At 37.3% G+C, this 21,851-nt stretch overlaps 1 protein-coding gene across 5 annotated transcripts in view; it reads left to right on the forward strand.

Annotated features, from left to right (window-relative positions):
• Positions 1-368: 368 nt before the first annotated feature.
• Positions 369-21,851, forward strand: part of LOC105039839 (uncharacterized) — a 32,015-nt gene continuing 10,532 nt past the window's right edge. The window contains exons 1-14 of one of the 5 annotated variants that reach the window (XM_010916128.4): positions 369-593; positions 720-921; positions 1,029-1,150; positions 8,810-8,926; positions 9,060-9,206; positions 9,394-10,085; positions 13,517-13,638; positions 13,967-14,058; positions 14,280-14,490; positions 14,608-14,671; positions 16,374-16,522; positions 16,646-16,716; positions 16,801-16,974; positions 17,160-17,231. In XM_010916128.4, coding sequence (XP_010914430.1) covers positions 504-593; positions 720-921; positions 1,029-1,150; positions 8,810-8,926; positions 9,060-9,206; positions 9,394-10,085; positions 13,517-13,638; positions 13,967-14,058; positions 14,280-14,490; positions 14,608-14,671; positions 16,374-16,522; positions 16,646-16,716; positions 16,801-16,974; positions 17,160-17,231 — 2,325 coding nt within the window. In that variant the 5' untranslated portion in view covers positions 369-503. The remainder of the gene's footprint in view (positions 594-719; positions 922-1,028; positions 1,151-8,809; positions 8,927-9,059; positions 9,207-9,393; positions 10,086-13,516; positions 13,639-13,966; positions 14,059-14,279; positions 14,491-14,607; positions 14,672-16,373; positions 16,523-16,645; positions 16,717-16,800; positions 16,975-17,159; positions 17,232-21,851) is intronic. The other 4 variants (XM_073250402.1, XM_010916129.4, XM_010916130.4 and 1 more) reach the window with 4 other exon arrangements.

Below are 21,851 nucleotides of genomic sequence, written 5' to 3' on the forward strand. Positions count from 1 at the left end.
GTACGTAAAAAAATTATAATGAAACTGTTAAATATATTATTATGATAAATAAAAATAAATATAATTAAAAAAATATAAAAAATAATAAAAATAAAAATATCTTCAAATTTAAAAATTAATGGTAGGATAACACCATAAAAATCATCAAACTTATCAGCCCTCGCAATCTTCAAATTAGCCTATAATTTTCTAATTACCAAAAAAATATAATTTTCTATAATATAAAATTGTCAGGGACCTCATGGTAAGACTATTTGCAAAAGATTTTGCATAAACACAAAGTTTGTTAGGATGGAGACAAGAAAAAAAAAAAAAACCTACATTTAATACGGGGAGGTGTCCCTTGCAATAAATACAAAACCATTGGGCCGACTTCTTGGCGACCCTTTCCATCTTCTCTTCGCCTCCTCCTCTCTCGTTTTCCTCCCCCAACCCCCTTCTCTCCCACGAGGAAAAACAGAAAGAAAGATCGGCTTTGGAGTAGGAGGAAGAAGGCAGCCACGATGGTCGAGACGAGGCGGAGCTCGTCGTCCTCGAAGCGCCCCCTTTCTTCCCACTCCCCCACCTCTCCCTCCAACGCCAAGCGCATCAAGGTGCGATCTTGCCCCCCCCCCAATTTTTCCCAATTTTCCGTCCTCATTTCGGGCTTCCCTGCCTCGGTTTCGATGTGATTTGAGGGTTTTGATCGATTTTGGCTGGGATCCATGGGATTCTTTCAGGCGGAGGCAACCACATCCGGGAAGGCGCACCAGCCCGACCCGAGGGAGGCTGCGGCATCCCCCGCCGAAGACTGGCAGGCCGCGCGAGATCCGCCCGCCGCCGCCGATCCACCGAGGGAGGCCGATGACGCTGTGCCGGAGCAGGAGAAGAGGGCGGAAGATAGCGCGGGGGAGAGTTCCGGTCTCCAATTTCCTGCCCAAGGTTCAATGTTTATCTTGCTTGCAGTTCGTTTCCTTGGAGGGTGGGTTTCTTGTTATTATGTTTCGTGGTTTATTCACAAAGTTCGCTTTCTTGCATCCATTTTTCAGCGCAAGCAGCAAAGGGTGAAGGGGATCAATTGGGGGCCGTGGCGCTGGAACTCCCGAAGAAACGGGTCAAGAAGGTGCAGCCGAAGGCAGCATGGGCGAAACTTCTTTCCCAGAGTTCGCAGGTTGTTTTATTTTTTTCCTATTTTCCCTTTCCATTTGGTTATGGTGATTTCGAGGATGGGATTTTCTGTTAGCCATTGCAAAGATTTATTCATCTTTTATTTGCATCCAGGGTTCTAGAGGGCATGTAAGTTCCCGATTTTTTTTTTTTTAGTTTTAATTTTAGAAAAAAAATAAACGGCATGCTGGTTTTTGGCTCCCAGGGTACTTTATTCTACTCCAAAGAAGAAATACCCCAGGGTGCTTTGTACCACTACAAAGAAGAAATATGATTTAAACCATAGTAATCTAAAATGCAAGCCCTTGATATACTTTGTGATGGATAGGAACTTGTTTTCCCTTCAAGTTACTTTGCAGATTTAGCCCTCCGGTTTTTCTGTAAAAAAGACACTATCATTCTTGTTTCGTATTAAGAAAATAAAAAGTGTTTTGTGTTATTTTTTAATAGTGCCACTTTTATGATTTAAGTTTACGAAATAATAAGTAACTAAAGTATTTTGTTTAGATGTTGCTCATTGCAGATTGCCGGGTATGCATTAGATGGCCTCATTCTGTTAATTGGGCTATTAAAATAGTTAACAATTCTGACAATACATGAAAGCAACTTATGTGGGATGAGAGGTTGTTAATTTGACCACATATCAATTTGAGAGATGTTAGGAATATGCATGAATGTCTCTTTATATATGCATTCATGAGAATATATAATTTGTGTGTGTATTATGTGTGAATGTGTGTATAAAATGCATAACTGTCAGAGATATATACATATGTCATGTGTACATTACATAACATATACATGCATGCGTGTGTATATATATGTTTATGTGTATGCATGCACATGTGTGTGGATAAGAGAGATTGGGTGAGACATCATATACTAACGTGCATGAGCTTGCATGCACAGACAACATATGCATGGAATTATTTCATATATAGAAATGTATATAAAATTTCTTTTTTGGGGTTGAATGTAGATCCTATATATGAATGTTTTATATGATTAAGGATACATAAATACATACATACATACATATGTATATACATATATATGCATATACGAAAATACATATATATATAATTGATGCACATGTGTATAGAGATAGGTCTCTTTATCTAAATGTTGCATTTGGCTTTCAATTTTGGCATTCATTATTTGTTATATCATACTATTTATGTGTATTGGAACAAAAATAGCCATTATATTAAATTTGTTTACATTTGTTTGAAGAAAGTAAAGGTAGTGAAAATATTTGATTCAAATCCATAAAAAGAGTTTCACTTATATTCTATTGATTTTCATTTAATTTCCAGAAGCATATCTCACTTAGTGCTGTGTCTTGTGCATACTTTCAAGAAGTACAGACATGTTTCTATTGATTTCTATTTAATTTTAAACAAGCATATCTCCAATTTGTGTTGTGTATACTTATAACAAATATAGATGTGCCAGGCAGCCAGAGTATTAAATCCATATATATGTATCAATTTTGCATCTATATCACAGAAGAAAAGTGGATGTGAATATAAGTTATACCAAAGCCAATACATATTGGACCCATTTTCAGCCGACGTGTAAGATATATGTGCATTTGTGTATGTGTTCATATCTGTATGTTGTATGCACATACAAATTTGTGTACATATTTGTATGTGTGTTATGGACATGTATATAAATTCAGTCATGCAACATATTTCTATCGGCACTATTTGAAAAACATAAATTAGGATATATAGATCTGAGTTCTGTTGCTTTTTTGGTTTGCATGTTCAAGCAATATCAATTGAGAAAGGATAAACATTTTAAGTTTTTGTCTTCTTTGTCCAATCAAATCCTTGATTTTTCTCTGCAACAACTTAATTGTATATGTTTAACCCTACCTCCTTTCCCACTTTTTTCATTTCATGGAGCTTGAAAAATCTCTGATTTCCCTATGTACACCCATTCTGCTGGACCTTGCACAGTAAATTATATATCCATTCTTCGTTATATCCCCTACTTATCATCTTGACCCATGCAAGCTGATGCCTTTATCACATCAATTTCTCTTCCCCCCATTTAGACGAGACAAATATGCGCTTAGTTAGAATGGTGATACGGTGGCCTTTTTATTTTTTGCTGGGCTGATGTCTGTTGCAGGGTTTAGGATTAATTTGGTTACATCAGTTTTTTAGTTTAAGATTAGAAAAGTTGAAGTTTGAGCTCTTGTGGTGCATTTTGTTGGTATCAAGGTCCTAGCAGGGAAGATAATTTAACAAATCAACATCCATAAACCATCAAACCCATGCACTAACTTCTCAGCCTTCATTAAACACTACCATCATGAAGCCATCCTTTCCTAATGATGTGTCTTGCCTCCTTATAAATAACGATAACAATCAGGCCCTTCAAATTTGGGCCATAAAACTACCATGCTGTTTCAAAACAACAGTTTCAGTTTTTCAGACATCAGCAGGTATTCTTCAATCCCAAACAGCTGAACTCCTCCAAATATTATTCTTCTTATAAATTGCCAAATTACAAAACATGGCTCCTCATTCCAGTGATGAAAATCATAAGGTATGTAAGCTGCAAAGGACTGAAGCAAGCATCTCGGAGTTGGAATACTCGTTTCAACGATGTGATCAAATCGTTTGATTTCATGAAGAACGAGGAGCCATGTATTTATAAGAAGGTCAATGAGAGTGCTGTCACATTCTTTGTATTGTACGTGAATGATATTCTCCTGATTAGAAATGATATTCTCATGCTGACTTCGGTTAAATTATGGTTGTTTAAAGAATTCTTCATGAAAGACTATAGGGAAGTATCCTATATTTTGGGGATAAAGATCTATGGAGATAGATCTAAGAGGATGTTGGGTCTCTCATAAAAAATATATATAGAGGAGGTGTTGAAGAGATTCATCATGGAAAACTCCAAAAGGAGATTTCTACCGACTTCTATCCCTGAGGCATGGGATCTTCTCTCTAAAAAGATGTGCCTCAATATATTTGAAGAGATTCAGCGCACGAGTAAGATCCTTTATGCTTCAGCTATAGGAGCCTTATATATGTCATGCTTGTACATGATTTGATATAGCCTTTACTGTAAGTATCATGAGCAGACATCAATCAAATTCAGGCGAGGAGCACTGGATAGTTGTGAAGAATATTCTTATGTACTTGAGAAGTACTAAAGATATGTTCTTGATTTTTAGAGAAGGAGAGTTAAGGATACAAGGATTCATAGATTCAGACTTTATGTCTGATGTTGATGATAGAAAATCTATATCAGGATGTGTTTTCTTGTGCAATGGAGGTTCAGTGAATTGGAAGAGTTCCAAATAATCAATCATTGTAGATTCCATCATGGAAGCTGATACATCGTCGCTTTTGAGGCTACTAAGAAAGCCTTCTGATTCAAAAAATTGCAGAAGTGGGTGTAATGTTATTAGATGCTATAATACAATATTGCGACACAATGGCGCTATAGCTCTAGCTAAGGAGCTCAGATCTCATGAGAAGTCCAAAGCACTTAGAGTGAGTATTTTCACATTATTCGTGACTACCTCGAGAAGAACTACATCGAGGTACAGAGAGTAGACTCCACAGATAATGTGGCAGCTCCACTTACTATACTACTTAGCCAGCAGAAGACTGAAGCTCATGTTGAGAAGATAGGACTTAGGTATATGGCTGATTGGCTTTAGTGCAAATAGGAGATTGTTAGATGCATGCCTTAGAAGTCAATTGGACGGACATATATATTTATTTTAAGACATAATTTTGTATTTGATATTTTCATTATTAATAAAATCGGGTTTATTTATTTCATTCATGTTGTTTATATGTCCATGAATCGTTTAAAAAATTAATAAGATGATGATATATTCTCAAAAATTAAAAATTTAAGGTACGTGTTATTGGTGATTAATTTCTGAATGCTTTCGATCGATGGATCATCATGAAGATGATCATTGATTCGGTGAGATCGGTGCACGGATTGCTTTTCTTTTATAAAATAAATGAGTTTCGAGTCTACAGTGTGGAGACACTGGAGCGAGAGTGCAGGTGGTTATTAAAGAATAAGGATATCGAGTGTGAACAATATGAGAAGTCACTTGGATGTTTACTCGTCAGTGATTTGCTGGATGTTGCAGTAGTGTGACTAATTTTTTGACTTGCGGTGCTTTGGCTATTCATAACGGGATTGCTGTAGTTTGACGGTACATATATTTGGTCCCTAGTCATATGGATTTTTGCGGTGTATGTTGGTTGTAGTAGGTTTATTGTAGGAATAGGATGTGTACTTATATGGAATCTATCGATCTTGATAGATAAGAAAGTTAGTTCCATGTGATCTATGAGACTGAGTTCAAAAGATCTTGGTTAAGACAGCGTGAATAGTGGAAAGAGTTTTTATAGTTTTTACATCAGGCACTCGAGTCGAATAAATTTAACATATGACAGATGATGGGGTTTGATGAGAAATTTTATAACCTCCATCTTGTCGGAATTAATGATAGAAGGATTGATCACACAGCAATTGCATCTAAAGGTTTATCCATTCCGTTCTACTGGAATGCCACTATATGCCGCTAAGTGTTACTGGTAGATTTTGGGACTTATGAGAATTATTTTGATGGTCAATAATTTTTATTGGGTGAGTTAGAATTGTTTCAATCAATTGAAAGAAGTTTTAATGATATTATTGATGGAGATCATAATATATCTTACTATCAAACAGAATAGAATTTATGGGGTCACACACATAAGAGGTTGTATCTAATCAGATTGTTAGAATTAATTTGACATGTCAAGGGTTGACAAGTCAAAGGTTTGACAATATCAAAGAGTTGACATAATCAAATTTGAAGACAATAGGATTCCTAACTAACTTTGAACAGTCAAAGGTTGATCCATCAAAGTTTATCTGTCAACGTGATTGACTTGCAGGACTCCTCATGGCCAAGTGTTGGCGCCACCCACCTTTCCTCACGCCAAAATTTTTCTCCACGCTACATGAGGTGCACGTCCAAGAGTTGGACAATGCCAGATCCAACATCTTGTGTTTTCTCACGTCCAAAGAGTTTGGATGCTCGGGGACTCTTTGGATTAGATCTCACACCCCCTTTTTTTGAGATCTAACGCCCCACTTGAGAAGGACTCTAAGCGCCCAAGAGTTGGGACACCCTAGATTCCTAAAAAGGAAAGGAGTCCTCATGTTATAAGGGGAAATCTTTCTCATGCCCCATGAGTTGAACGCCCTTGTGGTTTTTCACATGAAAGAAGTTTACATGAGAAAGGCTCACGCCCCACCTTCCACACTCCTAAGCCTTTCATGCCCTCTCTTTTTCTCTTACACGTCCAAGAAGTTGGACGTCCCAACCTCTCGCCCTCTCTTCTTGCAATGTCCAAGATCCAAGGAGTTGGATGCTCCAACCTTGCGTGAAAAGGTTTCACACCAAAAGAGGGGTGCAGGCCAAAAGAAAAGAGAGCAAAAGAAGAGTGATGGGTTTCCTTAAGAAAGGAATCAAAAAGGATAAGGAAAGGTTTCTGATCTGTTCTTGTGTGAAGCGTGATCTACGAAGAGGAAGGGTTGAAATTCTTGAGAAGGATTTTTAGCACAAAAAGAGAAGAAATTCATCATCAAAGAGGATCTCTACAAGGGAGCTAGCATTACAGTGAGGTCGGATTTTTGATCAGATGACAACTTTATGTGGATACTTATAGAGACCAGACGTTTGTGCGGCTTCAAAGGAACCGTGAAGACATCCATGATCATCAGATTATGGTGAAGAGCTATCTGTGCAATGATGAAGATTTGATCTTCTTTCTCTTAATCTTAATCTTAATAACTATGAAGGATCTGAGTTGATTTGAGATGAGATCTCGCATAACTAATCTGCAAATTATTTAATTCTTCCACTGTATGCCAATCATGAAATTTTTTTCCGTTGTGCACATCAACTCCTAGTTTCTAACAAGAGAGACTTCAACGAGTTGCATTTTAAAATATCTAACACATGGGAGATTGGAAATCCAGCATGTCTAAAGAAAAACTAAGGCAAATACTTTTCGATCTATCCTTCAGAACAATTTTGTCTTTAGACATTGTAACTAGCCATTCTCGACATTGTAACTAGCCATTTTCTTGTTTGTCACATGTATTAAAAATTCTTATGCTAGTTTGTGATCATAATAAGCTTGGTATTTGCCTACAACCGGAGCATTAACTTCCCGAGGCACTCAAATTTTGCCTGCGAAAACATGATGATCTAAATTGCATTATGTTGAATCAATATGACGAGAGAAATTGACTAACTGATGATCAAAGCTTCCATGGTACCTTTCCAAAGCTTCATGGTGATCCTAGGCTAGTGCCTGATGGTTTAGGTGCTGTGATCCTATCAACCTTGAAAAGCAGGTGTTGGAGTCTCTGCAGGTATCCTGTTAGAGCATGAATGAGCAAGAGACAACATTAATTGTGCAGTGAGCAATGTCTAGAAACTCCTTACGTACTCTTAGACTTGAAGAATTCAAGAATACCTCTGTAAATAACATGCTAGGCAACTATTTGTAATATTTGTTTATGCAATTTGGTTAGCATACAATCTCAGGAAAAAAGAAAAGAAAGTGGTAGAAAAATGATGATAAAATTTAATTAAGACTTAGCGGTGGGAGGACATGCAAGTCTTGCTTGAATGTTCTAGAAGGATGAGACTACCTATAGAAAAGACAATATATAAGCCAACCAAGAAATAAAGCCATTGTGGAGAGACAGGTAACCACTGAATCTTTTATCAAATTATGTTTCAAGGGGGCAAATTGAGGAACTTTGAATGCATTCTTTTTATATGTTACTTGGTGAGTTAAAGTAATTGTTTGAATCAATGTCCTATATTGTCTTCTGTCTTACATAATTTACTAGATGTGGTGGGTCGACTTGTACTCAAAGTTTCTTTTACTCACTTTGAATTCTTGCTGCACTTTGAAAGCACCCTTCTCATGATCTTATCATAAAACTAAATGAATCATCCTAAGAGTAAGTTCTACAAATAGCAATTATTTTTCCAAAAAGATGTTTTTAGAAAAGGTATGTGTTTAATTTTATCATTCCCTTCCGCTTTTAAATTTTCCATGATGAATTTGCCTTATTTTAACCTAATACACCACCCGTGTAGAGTAAACTTCCCTTCTTCTTTAAGCACTAGTGAATTTGCCTTTGGATTTATATAGCTAGTGCATTTTCTCGAGAAATCCTTCACAAAAGATGATAAATGGGTTTCATTTTTAATAAAATGTGAATATGTTATTGTCCCAACTCCCAACATTATAGTTCATGAAGGGTTGATTGGTCGTAGTTCCATTTTGATGATGTAACATATGGCTGTAGTTCTTCAATTCATGTCATGTTACTGAGTTCTAACATCTTTTTATACCTTTATTTATATGGCATTGGTGTCTTTCCCCTGCATCTTTCTATTATTTATCATTTTAAGTAACTTTGCTGGATAAGGCATGCTCCTCTAGGAATTTTGCTATTGTTGATAAGGAAAAAAATACTTCTATATTCAAAATGGCATCTTGGTCATTTCATGATATGAGTACTGGTAAGAGCAGGAGCCATCTTAATCTTTGAGGTTCATTTTACTTGCATGTCTGATGCTCCTGTCCAGAACCCTCATCTTGTTATCTGTGGTTATCAATTCACTGTTGGTCAAAGCCCAACCTGCAATTTATCGTTGAAGGATTCATCTATCAGCAGGACTCTTTGTAAACTGAAATATCTTGAGGTATAGTTCAGGTTATTGTTTTTCACTTTTGTAGAATTACAAGTTGATTGGCTTCGAACCGAAAGTCATACCATAGCTTATTGCCTGTGCTTTTGACTTATATAAAATCCATTCGTTTTAATTCTTATATCAGCGTGAAGGCCCACCTGGGGCATTGCTTGAAATAGTAGGAAAAAAGGGCATTGTGCAAGTTAATGGAAAAATCATTGAGAAAAACTCGCCTACAGTTCTCATGGGAGGGGATGAGGTTGTTTTCAGTTCATCAGGGAAACATGCTTATGTATCCATTTGTGGTTGTTTTTTTTTTTTTTTCCCCTGCATATAGCCACATAATGCATTTTTCTTATATATATCTGGATGTGCGTGCTTGTGCGTGCACCCATGTGTGCGTGTGTGCATGTGTTCGGTGTTATGAGACATTTACCCTTTTTATTCATTAGAAAGGATGTTCCTTAATCTATTGGCAGATTTTTCTACCACTTACGAATGACAAATTAACTGCACCTGCATCGTCTTCTGCATTTGGTATTTTGGAAGCACAGGCTGTCCCTATCAAAGGGATTCAATTTGAAACCAGATCTGGTGACCCTTCAGCCGTTGCTGGAGCATCAATATTGGCATCTCTGTCTAATCATAAGAAAGATCTATCTCCACCAGCATCTACTGGAGAGAATGCTCATCAAGGAGTTGATGGGCCTGCCCTGCCTTCTGCCTGTGATGTACCAAAAGGCTGTAATTCAGACCTTGAAAAGAACTGTGATGCTAGGAAGGGTAATACTGAGCATGATGGGAGTACTGAGGTTCCTTCTGGTGATAAGGCTGCTGTTATTTTATCTACTGATCTTTGTGCCAATGAATCAACTCAGCATGATACAATTGGTTCAGATGCTCAGCTTGACGATTTTGGAAAAGTTTCTGGTACAAACTATGAGATCAGGCCGCTTCTGAAGATGATTGCAGGATCATCGACCGCTGAACTGGATTTGACTGGTAAAGTCTTTAAAGTGTTTGAGGATCAGAGAGAGCTCCTTAGGGATCTTGACGCCACAGCAGCCTTGCCTGCCACTAGATGCCAAGCCTTTAAGGATGGTTTGAAACTAGGGATAATTAATGCCAATGATATCCAAGTGTCCTTTGCAAGTTTTCCTTACTATTTAAGGTGAGAGCTTTGTTTGATATTGGTCATCTTTTTGGTTTACTTCATCAGCTATTCCCATTAACCTATTCCACTGCTTAGTTTCTTGATGTTGTAATTGCTTTTTAGCATTATGTTTTATCTTAATATAAAATATTTTCTGCTTGCAATTGTTCTTCAATCTTTCTTGTTTGTTTGATTACACGAACATGAAAAACAAATTGTGGTCTTGTTATCACCTCTCCTTTTTTTCTGTTTGAGTGCGTTTATGACTGTTGGTGCTTGTGCATCTTCTGAGACAGGAGATGCTAAATTGGTCCAACAGAATATTGAGATTCATTCTGTGGAATTATCAGTTGACTATATCTTTGTTAGGTATTTATGTTAAAAAATTTTATTGTCCACTCATCCTAGCCTCTGTGTTGCCGTCCCTGAAATATCAGCATGCTACATAAGCTTATAATTTCGTACACTGCCTCTTCTGTAAACTTTTTTGCCAATACTTTATTGTTTCGTCCAATTATGTTGTATTTTTCTACATGAATTATTCTTACACTCTGCTATTTCTAAAAATATTATGTGCAATTTTCTAACAGCACACTTTGTGGCTCAAACACACACACACACGCACAGAATTTATAAATTTTGTACATATTCTTGTTCGATAAACTGGACTAGGTTACTTATATTGCATGACTGCCACTGGGGCTTAAACAGGATTCCCATGTTTGGGGGCCTGCTGTTAGTGACTAAAAGGATTATTTAGAAATTCTCTTTTTATATCCATCAAATGATTAGTGGAGCTTAAAACATGTCTGACTGCTATCATGAAAAATTGTTGAAGGTATAATACTTTCCACATCAATGATTGTTCAGTACTTAAGAAGGCTGGCTTGCAATCAAATAGTATGCTTTAATGGACATGGATAATGCATGACATGAGGAATTTTATAATGCCTTAATACTATGACATCATTTAGATGTCTGCAAAGATGCGTGAAATAAAGGAGAAAAGGTGTGATGCTACTTTGGTTGGGCATGCCTCTAAACCTTAATGTATTAACTATTAAGTATTGAATGTGCTTACGATATAGTGTACAACTATACATAGCTTAAATGGATGCATCTTAGCTTGGTGCCCATTTGGTGAGGGAAAAGGAAGGGATAGTGTGGAAGGGATCATGAGGGTAGAGGTGTGTGGATACAGATATAAAATCTAGTTGCAGGCTTGCAGTTGCAAGTTCCTATTCTTTTCTTCTTCAGAATTGTTGATTATACTGCCATTATTCTCAGAAAAAAACCTTCTTGCAGTCTTTCTCCATTCAATATTCCTAGGGTATGTAGCACCAAAATGCAGCCTTTTTGTTAGTCCAATTTGATAATTTGAGGAGCAGATGGAGTTGGAATTTTCGGTTACAGTGTTAATTAGATTGAGGAAGACATGGAAATCTAATGTGATTTAGTTGTGGTTGGAATGGGATTGGAAGGATAGAAGCTATTTGGTTGCCATTTTGTCCTTTGATATCTGTCAAAAAGAGATGTGGGGTTCCAGGAAGCATGATTGGTGAACCGAATCTTGGAAGGAGCAGTGCCGGAACTTTCCCTCTTTCTTTAGGTGGCTGTGGCACCCATTGTTGCTGCTGCTGTTGTTTCTTTTCTTTTGTTCCTTTTTTTTTTTTTTTTTTTTCGGGAGTATTCTAGGAAAATGTCTATAGTTGTAAGATGAATTTCTGAAAATTTTGGGCTCTGGTCCTGCCCCCGATGATTAAGCAAACACAACCTGCTTAGTAATAAAATGTTAGACTTAGCACATCGTATGGGGCTTACCTGAATTTTAATTTAACAAGACCTGGTTGAGTAAAGATGTGATTGGCAAAAACTTTCTCTTTTCGACTTTGATTAATAATATAATTTTGCGAAATCAAAATGCTATGCAATTGAGTTAAAATATAGAATTAGCATATTTTCTTCTTGGTTATATTTCTAGAGTTGGAAAAATACAAATAGATTTTTTCTTTTTTTGGTCTTCTTCTCCATAACTGAAGGTCCAATGACTACAAATGTGGGATCAGTCTCTAGGCATCCAAAATTTTGTCAATGCCTGTTTATAACCAGAATGCCTACTTTATCATTAGTTAATCTTTATACTTGTAAGGTTTTCTACTCTAATTTCTTCATTTAGATGCAGACACATAGCATGCTTGTTTGAGGCATGTGCAAACACTTATTGCACAATTAAAGATTCTTCAAATTGACAAATGGTAATGGTATAATTACTGTTTCCAATTCTAAGGCCTTATTTTTGTTTTTTATTTTATTTATTTTTTTGTCAACGTGTTTACTTTTGAAGACATTTAATTTACACTATTTTGGAAAGTAAACCCTATATTCTTTCGTACTACCTGTGCCTATCTATTTATAGATAAGATGATGATGCATATAGCTGCATATATAATTGTATGATTGAATGTTTTTTTGTGAGATCAAGGTTTGCTGAATTAGTACCGGAGATCATACCGGCCAGTGGCTGGTTCGGTATGGTATGGGTCCATACCATGCCATTCTCAGATGTACCGAAAATATGGGGAGGAAGGGGAGAGAGAGAGAGGGAGGGGGAGGGTTGAGGGAAACCCTAGCCTAAACCCTAACTCTAGCAGAATGAGAGAGGGAGAGAGAGAGACCCTAACCCTAGCGGAGCGAGAGTAAGAGAGGGAGAGAGAAAGGGGGGAGGTAGGAGGGAGGAAGGGGGAGGGCCGAGGGAAACCCTAGCCCAAACCCTAGTGGAGTGAGTGAGTGAGAGATAGAGAGAGAGAGAGGGAGGGAGGAGAGGGGGCTGAGGGAAACCCTAACCCCAACCCAAGCAGGGAGGGAGGGAGGATGTACTGAAAATCCTCGAACAAGGGGTGTGTGCCTGGACCTTTGAGGGTGGCTTAGGGGGGGGGGTTGGTACACTTGAATATCTTGAGTGAGAGGGTAGGGGGAGCGGTTGACTTGAACTATTGCGAGTAGGCCGGCGGGGTTAAGAAGTGAACCAACCAACTGGCCCCATCTTGAAAATATAGGCTGAATCATGTTGGTCCCCGATCGGTCTACTTTGGTATACCATCAACCGGCCGGTTCAGCACACCTTGAACTGGCCTGTTTAGCCCTCCTTTTTTGAGATATTATAAATGGCACTGTTGAGTGCTGAATCTTTACAATGAAGACCATACCATCTCCATACTTTGCCATTTATGAGTTAAACTTTCCATTTTGTAGCATTGTTATGTTTCTTGTTAATTTTTTTCCTGTGATAAATTTGGACTTTTGACAAAGAAGTTCATGTGGATTTAGGATGCCTATCCTCCAACCATATGTTGTTGTCAGTTGAACATTTTTCTTTTCTTTGTCGATGTCGTTTCTTGACAATTCTTTGGATATATCAAATGTCTCTAATTTTCTATTATTACATACAGTGAAAATACAAAAAATGTACTTTTATCATGTGGGTACATTCACTTGGAACGCAAGGACTTCATAAAATATGCTACCGACATTTCATCTGTAAATCAGCGGATTCTACTAACTGGTCCAACAGGTACGCTACTCTTTTTTTCCCCTTTTTTTGAATGAAACATTTATGCTTCTATTATTTCTGGTAATGGAGCTTAGACTGGTTCATGGTTTTCCGTATCTCATCATACCGCCTAGCATGGGGCATTACCGTATCATGCTAGTACCAATTTAGTACGCTGTCTCATGCCATATTGACACTCGGTGTGCTGTTTTGTACCATAATGAAACTGCATATCAACACTGTAATAGGATGATATTGGTTCGGGGTCTGGTATTGAGATAGCAAACCTTGGACCAGTTTATATATTTTCTACTCGTGCTTATGGGTTTTTCCGCTAACTCTTTTTCAGGATCTGAAATCTATCAAGAAACTTTGGTAAAGGCCCTTGCTAAACACTTTGGTGCTAGCTTACTCATAATAGATTCTCTTCTGCTACCCGGTGTAAGTTTTCCTTACACTTGACATCCTCAGTAATTGAACTCTTTGTTGTATAAAAGGGGGATAAAAGGAAAACTTCTTAGAGTTTGAGAATGTATCTTCATTTCCTTGCTTATTGTTGTCATTACCTTGAACATGATCAATGGAATATTCAATCTTGATTAGACTATTGATCTTGAAATTATTATGAATTGTTCTTGGGACTTAGAAAAAGCTGATTGCAGGGTTCATCCACGAAGGACTCGGAATCCCTAAAAGATGGTGGGAGGATTGAGAAAGCAAGCTTCTTTTCTAAGCGTGCTGCAGTGCTTGATCTTCGGAAACCAACTTCTGGTGTAGAGGCTGATATCATGGGGACATCTATGTTAAATTCCCATTCTTTGCCAAAGCAGGAGGCATCAACAGCATCGTCAAAAAACTACACATTTAAAGAAGGCATGCTATGTTTCAGAATTGGATCACTATTATTGTGCTTTAAGAAAATAGTTGCTTTGTAGTTTGTTCATTGGTTTTCACTTTTAACTGATTAAATATTTGCAATATGTTACATAGGTGACAGGGTCAGATATGTGGGTACAGTACCTTCATCAGGCTTCCCTCTTCAGGCTCCTCAGAGGTATGTTTTCAGTTAATAGATACTGAAGTAACTTCAATCTCTATTGTTTACATTTTTTTCTCAACTTACATGTCTCTTTTTTTTTTTTTTTTTTTTTTTTTTTGAGTTTTAAGATATTTTAGCACTTGTTAACCTATATAGGCCCCCAAACATAAAACATTCTAATACCATCTACAATGCTTTCAGAGGATTGGAAAGCATATCATTTATTAAACATAAAAGGTAACAATCCATAGAGATGGAGATCATGAGTGGAGTTTCTTAATTGATTATAGACTGTTGACAACTGGATTAGAAGCACAAAAAAACAGATTCACAGATTTGTGCAGGTCGTTTGGGGGGGACACCATGACTTGCAGTCAAAACATCTTATCTAATCCATAAGAAAATGGTTTAAGAACTCCAATACCCTATGTATTTTTTAATTAGGAAAAAATCTTAACATGATGTTTCAGTATTCTTCTAGACAGCATCCATGCAATATTATAGCCTTGGCTTTTCATGCCTCATGGCAGAAGCCAGAAACACATTCTTTTCCCTTTGTTTGCCTCTATTCTTTGTTGCACAACATTAAACTATCTCATACCATTGACTGTTACTTTATCCTCTTCCTATCTCATATTTGATGGACACCATTAAATTATCTCATGCAAATATTGATTACTTCATCTTCTATCTGTTAGCAAAGCTTCCAATATGCTCTGTATTTAATTCATGCTCATCCTCTTATTGTCACACATCCTGTGAAGCATTTTTTAACCTTAAAAAATTCTTGTTGTGTTAGTGAAAAATCATACATCTTTCTTAAACATTCCCAGCCATGCAATGAGACTTTTAATTTTATTATATCATCATGCAAATGCTTATCATTTTGCTTTTAAATGTTACATAAAATATATTAATGGTCAACTATTTCCACAAGTTTAAATATGGTAGCTCTGTGAATCTTGATAGAGGATGACTAGGTGGTTCCTTTTCCTTCTTGACAAAAGTTAGTGTAAGACCAATCATGAGTTTGAGGGGATTTTCTAGAGGCTGTAAATGGTTTATGCCTGTACTATCTTTGTAAAGGTCATCTTTTTGTTTGAATACCACCTTGTGACTTATCAGTGTATGTCTGTATGTCCATGCATGTGCATGTTTTTTCTTTTCCCTTTTTTTTTTTTTTTGTTTTGTGGGGGGGTGTGTGTGTGGTGGGGAGGGGGAGGTGGCGGCGGTGGGAGGGTGGAAGGTGGGTGAATGAATCCAACCTACCCAATAATGTAAACATTCAAGAGTACAGATGATTAAATCTGTTGGTCCACTAGTTAGATAGAACCTATATGCTATGTCAAATTGTGATTTGAGAGCAATAATTTTAATTAAGTACTGTACTAGAATTAATAAATACATGTAATCTAGCTCAAAAATTACAATAATCAACGATTATTATTTTGAGCATGAGGTGTCTTACCTTAGTCACATTTCTTGAGATTGTAAATGCTCCAAGTGAACTATCCCAACATTAAGTATCTTGCTTAATAATATTGTTGATTGTCAGGTCATGGTATTTACTATTTAGAATCAATGTTGCTGTTATTGTGCGGAAATCTCTTTTTAGATTTGCTTTTTCCCGATTTTTCACTTTTTTTTTTGATTTTAGTATAAATGTGCTGTCGGTGTGTGCAAGGTTTGCTTATTTATTGTTTTTGTTGATATGCAGGGGTCCAAATTATGGTTACCGGGGCAAAGTCGTTCTTGCTTTTGAGGAAAATGGAGCCTCCAAAATTGGAGTTAGATTTGATAAGCAAATTCCTGATGGTAATGATCTTGGGGGCCTATGTGAGGAAGATCATGGCTTCTTTTGCACTGGTGATTCTCAAATTACAATTTCCCCCTACTATTTCTGCTTTTTGCTGTTGCTTTATGTATTGTGCTTTTTAAATCATAAACATTATGAGTAAAGGATTATGTGTTTCCCATTCTTCTGTTCAGCTGATTTACTCCGCCCAGACTTTTCTGGAGGTGAAGACAGTGAAAGGCTTGCCATCAATGAGTTGCTAGAAGTGTGTTCTGTTACTCTTTCAAATTTAGTGATGTGTATTGAAATTTATTTTTGCAGTTCCTTATCGTTTATTGCATCTTTATAGGTTGTATCTGAAGAAAGTAAAAATGGCCCTCTAATTATTCTAATAAAAGAGATAGAGAAATCTATGGCTGGAGGTACAGATACATATTTAACTTTAAGAAGTAAGCTTGACTTGATGCCGGCAGGTGTTTTGATTATAGGTTCCCATACCCAGATAGACAACCGCAAAGAGAAGGTAACACTTTCATTTATTCTTGTTCAGTTCATTTTGAGCATTATCTTGTGGAACTCAATATTCTTCCTTCATGGTTAGAAAGTAGGGGGGAAGTTACTGATAGAGTATGATCCATGTAGCTGAACATAGATGTTTGTTATTTGATTTGTTTCTGTCACTGTTATGACATGTAATATATTTTGCAGTCACATCCAGGAGGTCTTCTCTTCACAAAATTTGGAAGCAACCAGACAGCACTGCTTGACTTTGCCTTCCCGGTATTCTTTTTATAAGTCAAATTTGTAAAACTTCTAGCATGAACATTGGGCATCATTTTTTTTTTTTAATGTGTTTGAATTTGGATTGTTTCATGCATGCCTAACCTATCTGCATTCTCTTATTCTACTTGTGATGGAAACTCAACATATATAATGGTTTCTGTGACAGTGTAATCAATTGTCCAAATTTTCTGGCTTGGATTCATTTGTGTATTCCATAATTTCATCATTACTGTTGATCAGTCAATGCAGCAGACACTGACATAAATACGTTTTGTGCTACAATAGAACCTCTGAAACTATTTTATGCTTATTTGTACCATAGCAGATGCTGTCTATTTGTTTGAAGTGTTACATCAATGCTTCAAATGTCAAATTCCTTGATTTCTTGCAATTGTGAATTCCCTGACGCTTATGGATATTTCAGATTTTCTCATGATTATGACATTAGCTTTAGATGTTTACTGCTGGTACTTCTGGAAGTGATACTACATATAGTAAAGAAGTCTTGTTTATTTGAGTTGTAGGCTGTATTGCCTAGGGCTTTCATGTCCACCTCAAAGAATCCATAATGGGTGTATCCACAAGTTAGATATGGATTAGAATACTAGGTGGGAGGTACTTATCAAATTCTTTTGTTATAGGTTTTTGAGATCAATGGAGAGTTGGCTTTTTTAACCATGAGTATGTTGGAAGTAGGCTTTTATTGTTTTTAGAGGTTGCTTTGAGGTATTAGAATAACTGTGTGAAACATGCTTCTTGTATGAACTAATTTTGGAGTTTGAATGTGGAATATTGAAACACCTTAACAAATAATATCTTTTAATTATTTTAATGTTAAAAAATGGAATGTACATAATGTGCTATTTTTATTTGATTTTATTTTTTAAGTACATGTTCCTGTATCATCTTTTTTCCCTATTTGGTGGTCATGTCTGAATCCAATTTTCGCATCCATGTCCATGCAACATTGGTTGTGGGGCAGCCGATCCAATTGGTTATTTACTAGAAACATAATCTTTCATGTATATTTGCACTCTTATCCTTACACTTCTTTGTTTTGGGTGAAGCTGTATTTTTTGTCATGTTTGTTAGAAGTTCCAACTTTTTTTCTTGTCATCTTATTTTACTAATGGTCATTGGCTCCCCGGATATTGATTAAGTTTGGATTAATATAGCTAATAAACACTAGTCATTCTGATATATTCTGTTTTCTGCCAATGGTGGTGATATATCTATACATACCAATGGACTTTTGTTTGATCTTAGGTGGGTTAATCAGAGATGAAAACTGATGAAATACCAAAGCATAGATGTAAATATATTCGAACAGAAATAGCATGGCTAGATGCATGGAGATGCACTTTCTGATGTATAAATGAGACATGGAGAAGGCAGTTTACATGATATAATAGAAAAGAGTTAAAAGGCAGACTATGATATATGCATCGTGATGATGCGTCGAGATGCACTTCCTGATGTATTTATAATGGAGACCTGTAGAAGACAGTTTGCATGATATATTAGAAAAGAGTTAGAAGGCAGACTCTGATATGTGTGTTGTGATGCGAACCATGATTCCTATGTGAACCAGTAATTTGCTCAGATCTATTGCCTCAACTGTCTTTTTGAAGGCATCTTGAAACATGCTTACGCATTAAAGACACTAGCAAACTAGTAAAGGCATGTGAATACTAAATACTCATCATAACTGACTTTGAATAAGATAAGATTTAGTTGATTTCAGCACTGTAATGGCCAGGAATTAGCTTAAGGTTGGAATGAAAATTTGAAACTTCTTAACAAGGACTGCCATACCGTGCCGAACTGACCGGTACACCCCGATCATACCGGACCGATAAGGAACCGGCACGATTCGGCCGGTAAAATCGGTAAACCGACGGTACGGAAGGAAAAAAGAGAAAGTGAGAAAGAGAGAGAGAGGAGGAGAGGGAGGGAGGTGGGAGCTGTCGGAGATCGACGGTGGCCGGCTGCGGCCGTCGGAGGGCTTCCGAGCTCCGTATCGCCCAATAGGGTTTTCGAGAGAGTGAGAAAGAGAGAGAGAGCGCTTGGGGGGGAGGAACCTACCAGACGGACGGTGCCTCCGTCGCGAGGCCCCCGATGGCCAGCGAGCCGACACCGACGACCTGAGGGCGGTCGAGCGGGCGGAGCCCCTCCGCGGCTCTGCCCTCTTCTTCTTTTTCGAAACAGACGGTCGTCTATTTTGATTTTTCATTTTTTTTTTGGTTTTAAACTCATGAAGTCAGCGAACCTAATTGCTGACTTAAGGGATTTTTAAAAAAAAATAAAAATCATGAAGTCGGTAAGTAGTTTGCCGGTTTCACTTAAAACTATGTTTTTTAAAAAAATTCGCGAAACAGGGACGACGCCCTTGTTTCACGCCTGCGGTGCCGCGCGCGTGGACTGCGCCCTCCGACGGCCACGACGGCTAGCCGGAGGCCGTCCGGCGGTCCCGTCGGCTCTTTCTCCTTCCTCTTTTTCTTTCTTCCTCTCTCTCTCTCTATTTCTCTCTCTTTCTCTCTTTTTCTTCTTCCGGTTCGGGTCTGCTTGCCTTCGTTGGTTCGGTACGGTACGAAACCGTACCGAACCATACCATTGGTCGGTCGATACGGCTGGTGGTACCGGTTCAGCATATCTTGCTTCTTAAGATAGATTTCTATTGTTTCTTTGGGACGAAGCAAGAATCTCGGTGGTACAGTTTGGTATGGGAAGTGTTTAGCAAGTGTTATGGTTGCCTTTGGACTTGTTCGGGCAGCTTTTATGTATGGGTGCTGTCATGCCTACGAATCTTAGGTGCAAGTTCTATGATTTATGATCATTTTTGTCTTCTCATCGTTCCCTTTTGTCCTTGTTCAGTCATAATGTGTCTGGAAGTGTACAAGTACTGCAAAGACAGTTATATTTGATTGTACATAAAAATTTGGAGGTATAAACATATAATATGATGATATGGGAGAAAATTAATAAATGTATTGCAGATACTATGAAAAATTTTTGGTTCGCCATGCCGATGCATACCATCCTTAGGCATGCCATACCATAATGGTACCGAGTCAAGACTCAGTATAGGGGCAGTACTGAGTCCCTGTATGCCAAACTGACCCCATATTGGACGTACCAAGACTATACTGGCGTGGCGCTAGCATTGGTCCTGGTACTAAGATGGCGAACTTTGATGAAAATCTTAATGCAATGTTTTTTAAACTTGATGGAGAGGATGACATGAGCTAAGAGATTTTGATGGAGATGGGTAATGGTTTCGATGAGGCTTTTAGCGAGTTTAAATTTATGAATGGAATGTTCTTAGGCGTGCATGGTGAAGCTAGACTAAACAAAGTAAACACTGATATGAGGGAAATAAAGACAAGGCTTCTTAGTTTTCTTTCGGATCTGTTTGCCATGTAAATAGTGGAATTCATATATTTGTTTCATTTGCTTATCTCATACCTGCTCAGCTTAAGTCGTCTGATATGTTGAATGAGGCTTGGAATTGTGAAAAGGGTTGGAAACTGAACTACTTCCTCTTCCAGAACATTCATGGTGCCTCTTCAAACAATCTGTTACCTCCTAAGCTTGTCATAATTTCTTTCATTTTTCCTTGGGGACATAAACATGTTTTATTTTGTGAGCAAACTTGCTCAGCAAGCCCCTTGAGGATGTCCAAATGAGATGCTAATTTCATTAACTGACCCTGACAAATGTCATCAAGAATAAGCAAGCACCGTAAATTTAATGGATTTCTTTATCCTGATCATTAAAATTCTATCAACTAGACTTCAATTTCTATCATCAGTGAAGCTGTCCTAGTTTCATGATCATTTTGGCAGCCCATTCGATTCATTTTATCGAGTTCAGGAGTATAGCCCATTTATTTGTTGGTTGATGCATCTATTAGCGACCATGAGTTTTTTGGTTCAAGCCCATCTTAATCGTAGAATGAAACTTCTTTCGAACTAAAATTAAGAGGTGAAAAGGCCAAATTGGTTTTTGACTGAACATAGTAGATAACATGTAAGAGGATGATTAAGAGTCCAATAATAGGAACAATGTAAAGAAACATTTTTTGACTTATAACAATGTGAGCAATGCGGATATTTTTTTCATGCCAATGTTCTGAACTGCTCTAGTGATAAGAATAAACATTTCATCTTTGTTGATACTGGTCATATTATGGAAGTATTGTCCTTGTTTATTGTCTAAGAAATTCTGTGCTGTCACTTCTGGTATGCTCCTTCAGAATTCAGAATAGTGAAGTTATTAATAATAATTTAGACATCTATCATAGTCCTGGTTCCTGTTAGGTTCTGTTCTGCTTTTTTAATGAATTGGAAATAGGCCTTTTGCTGAATGGTTTCAAAATGACAATTATGTTGGTTGCTTTGGATTTTTTAGAGACACCAGACGAGGCTAAAGACGTGACCATGCCCCACTTCTTGTTAATGGACAATACAATAAGTATGACTGGCTAGGTACTTGCATTTGGGAAACAAAGTAGGTCCTTCCGTGGCATCAGATAACCATTGTGGAGGGGCAATTGTGTAGAATTACCAACTGCACCGACAAATAAGAAAGAGGCATTGGATCAAGCTATTAGCTATT

The sequence above is a fragment of the Elaeis guineensis genome, chromosome 1, assembly GCF_000442705.2.
Source record: "Elaeis guineensis isolate ETL-2024a chromosome 1, EG11, whole genome shotgun sequence".
NCBI lineage: Eukaryota > Viridiplantae > Streptophyta > Magnoliopsida > Arecales > Arecaceae > Elaeis > Elaeis guineensis.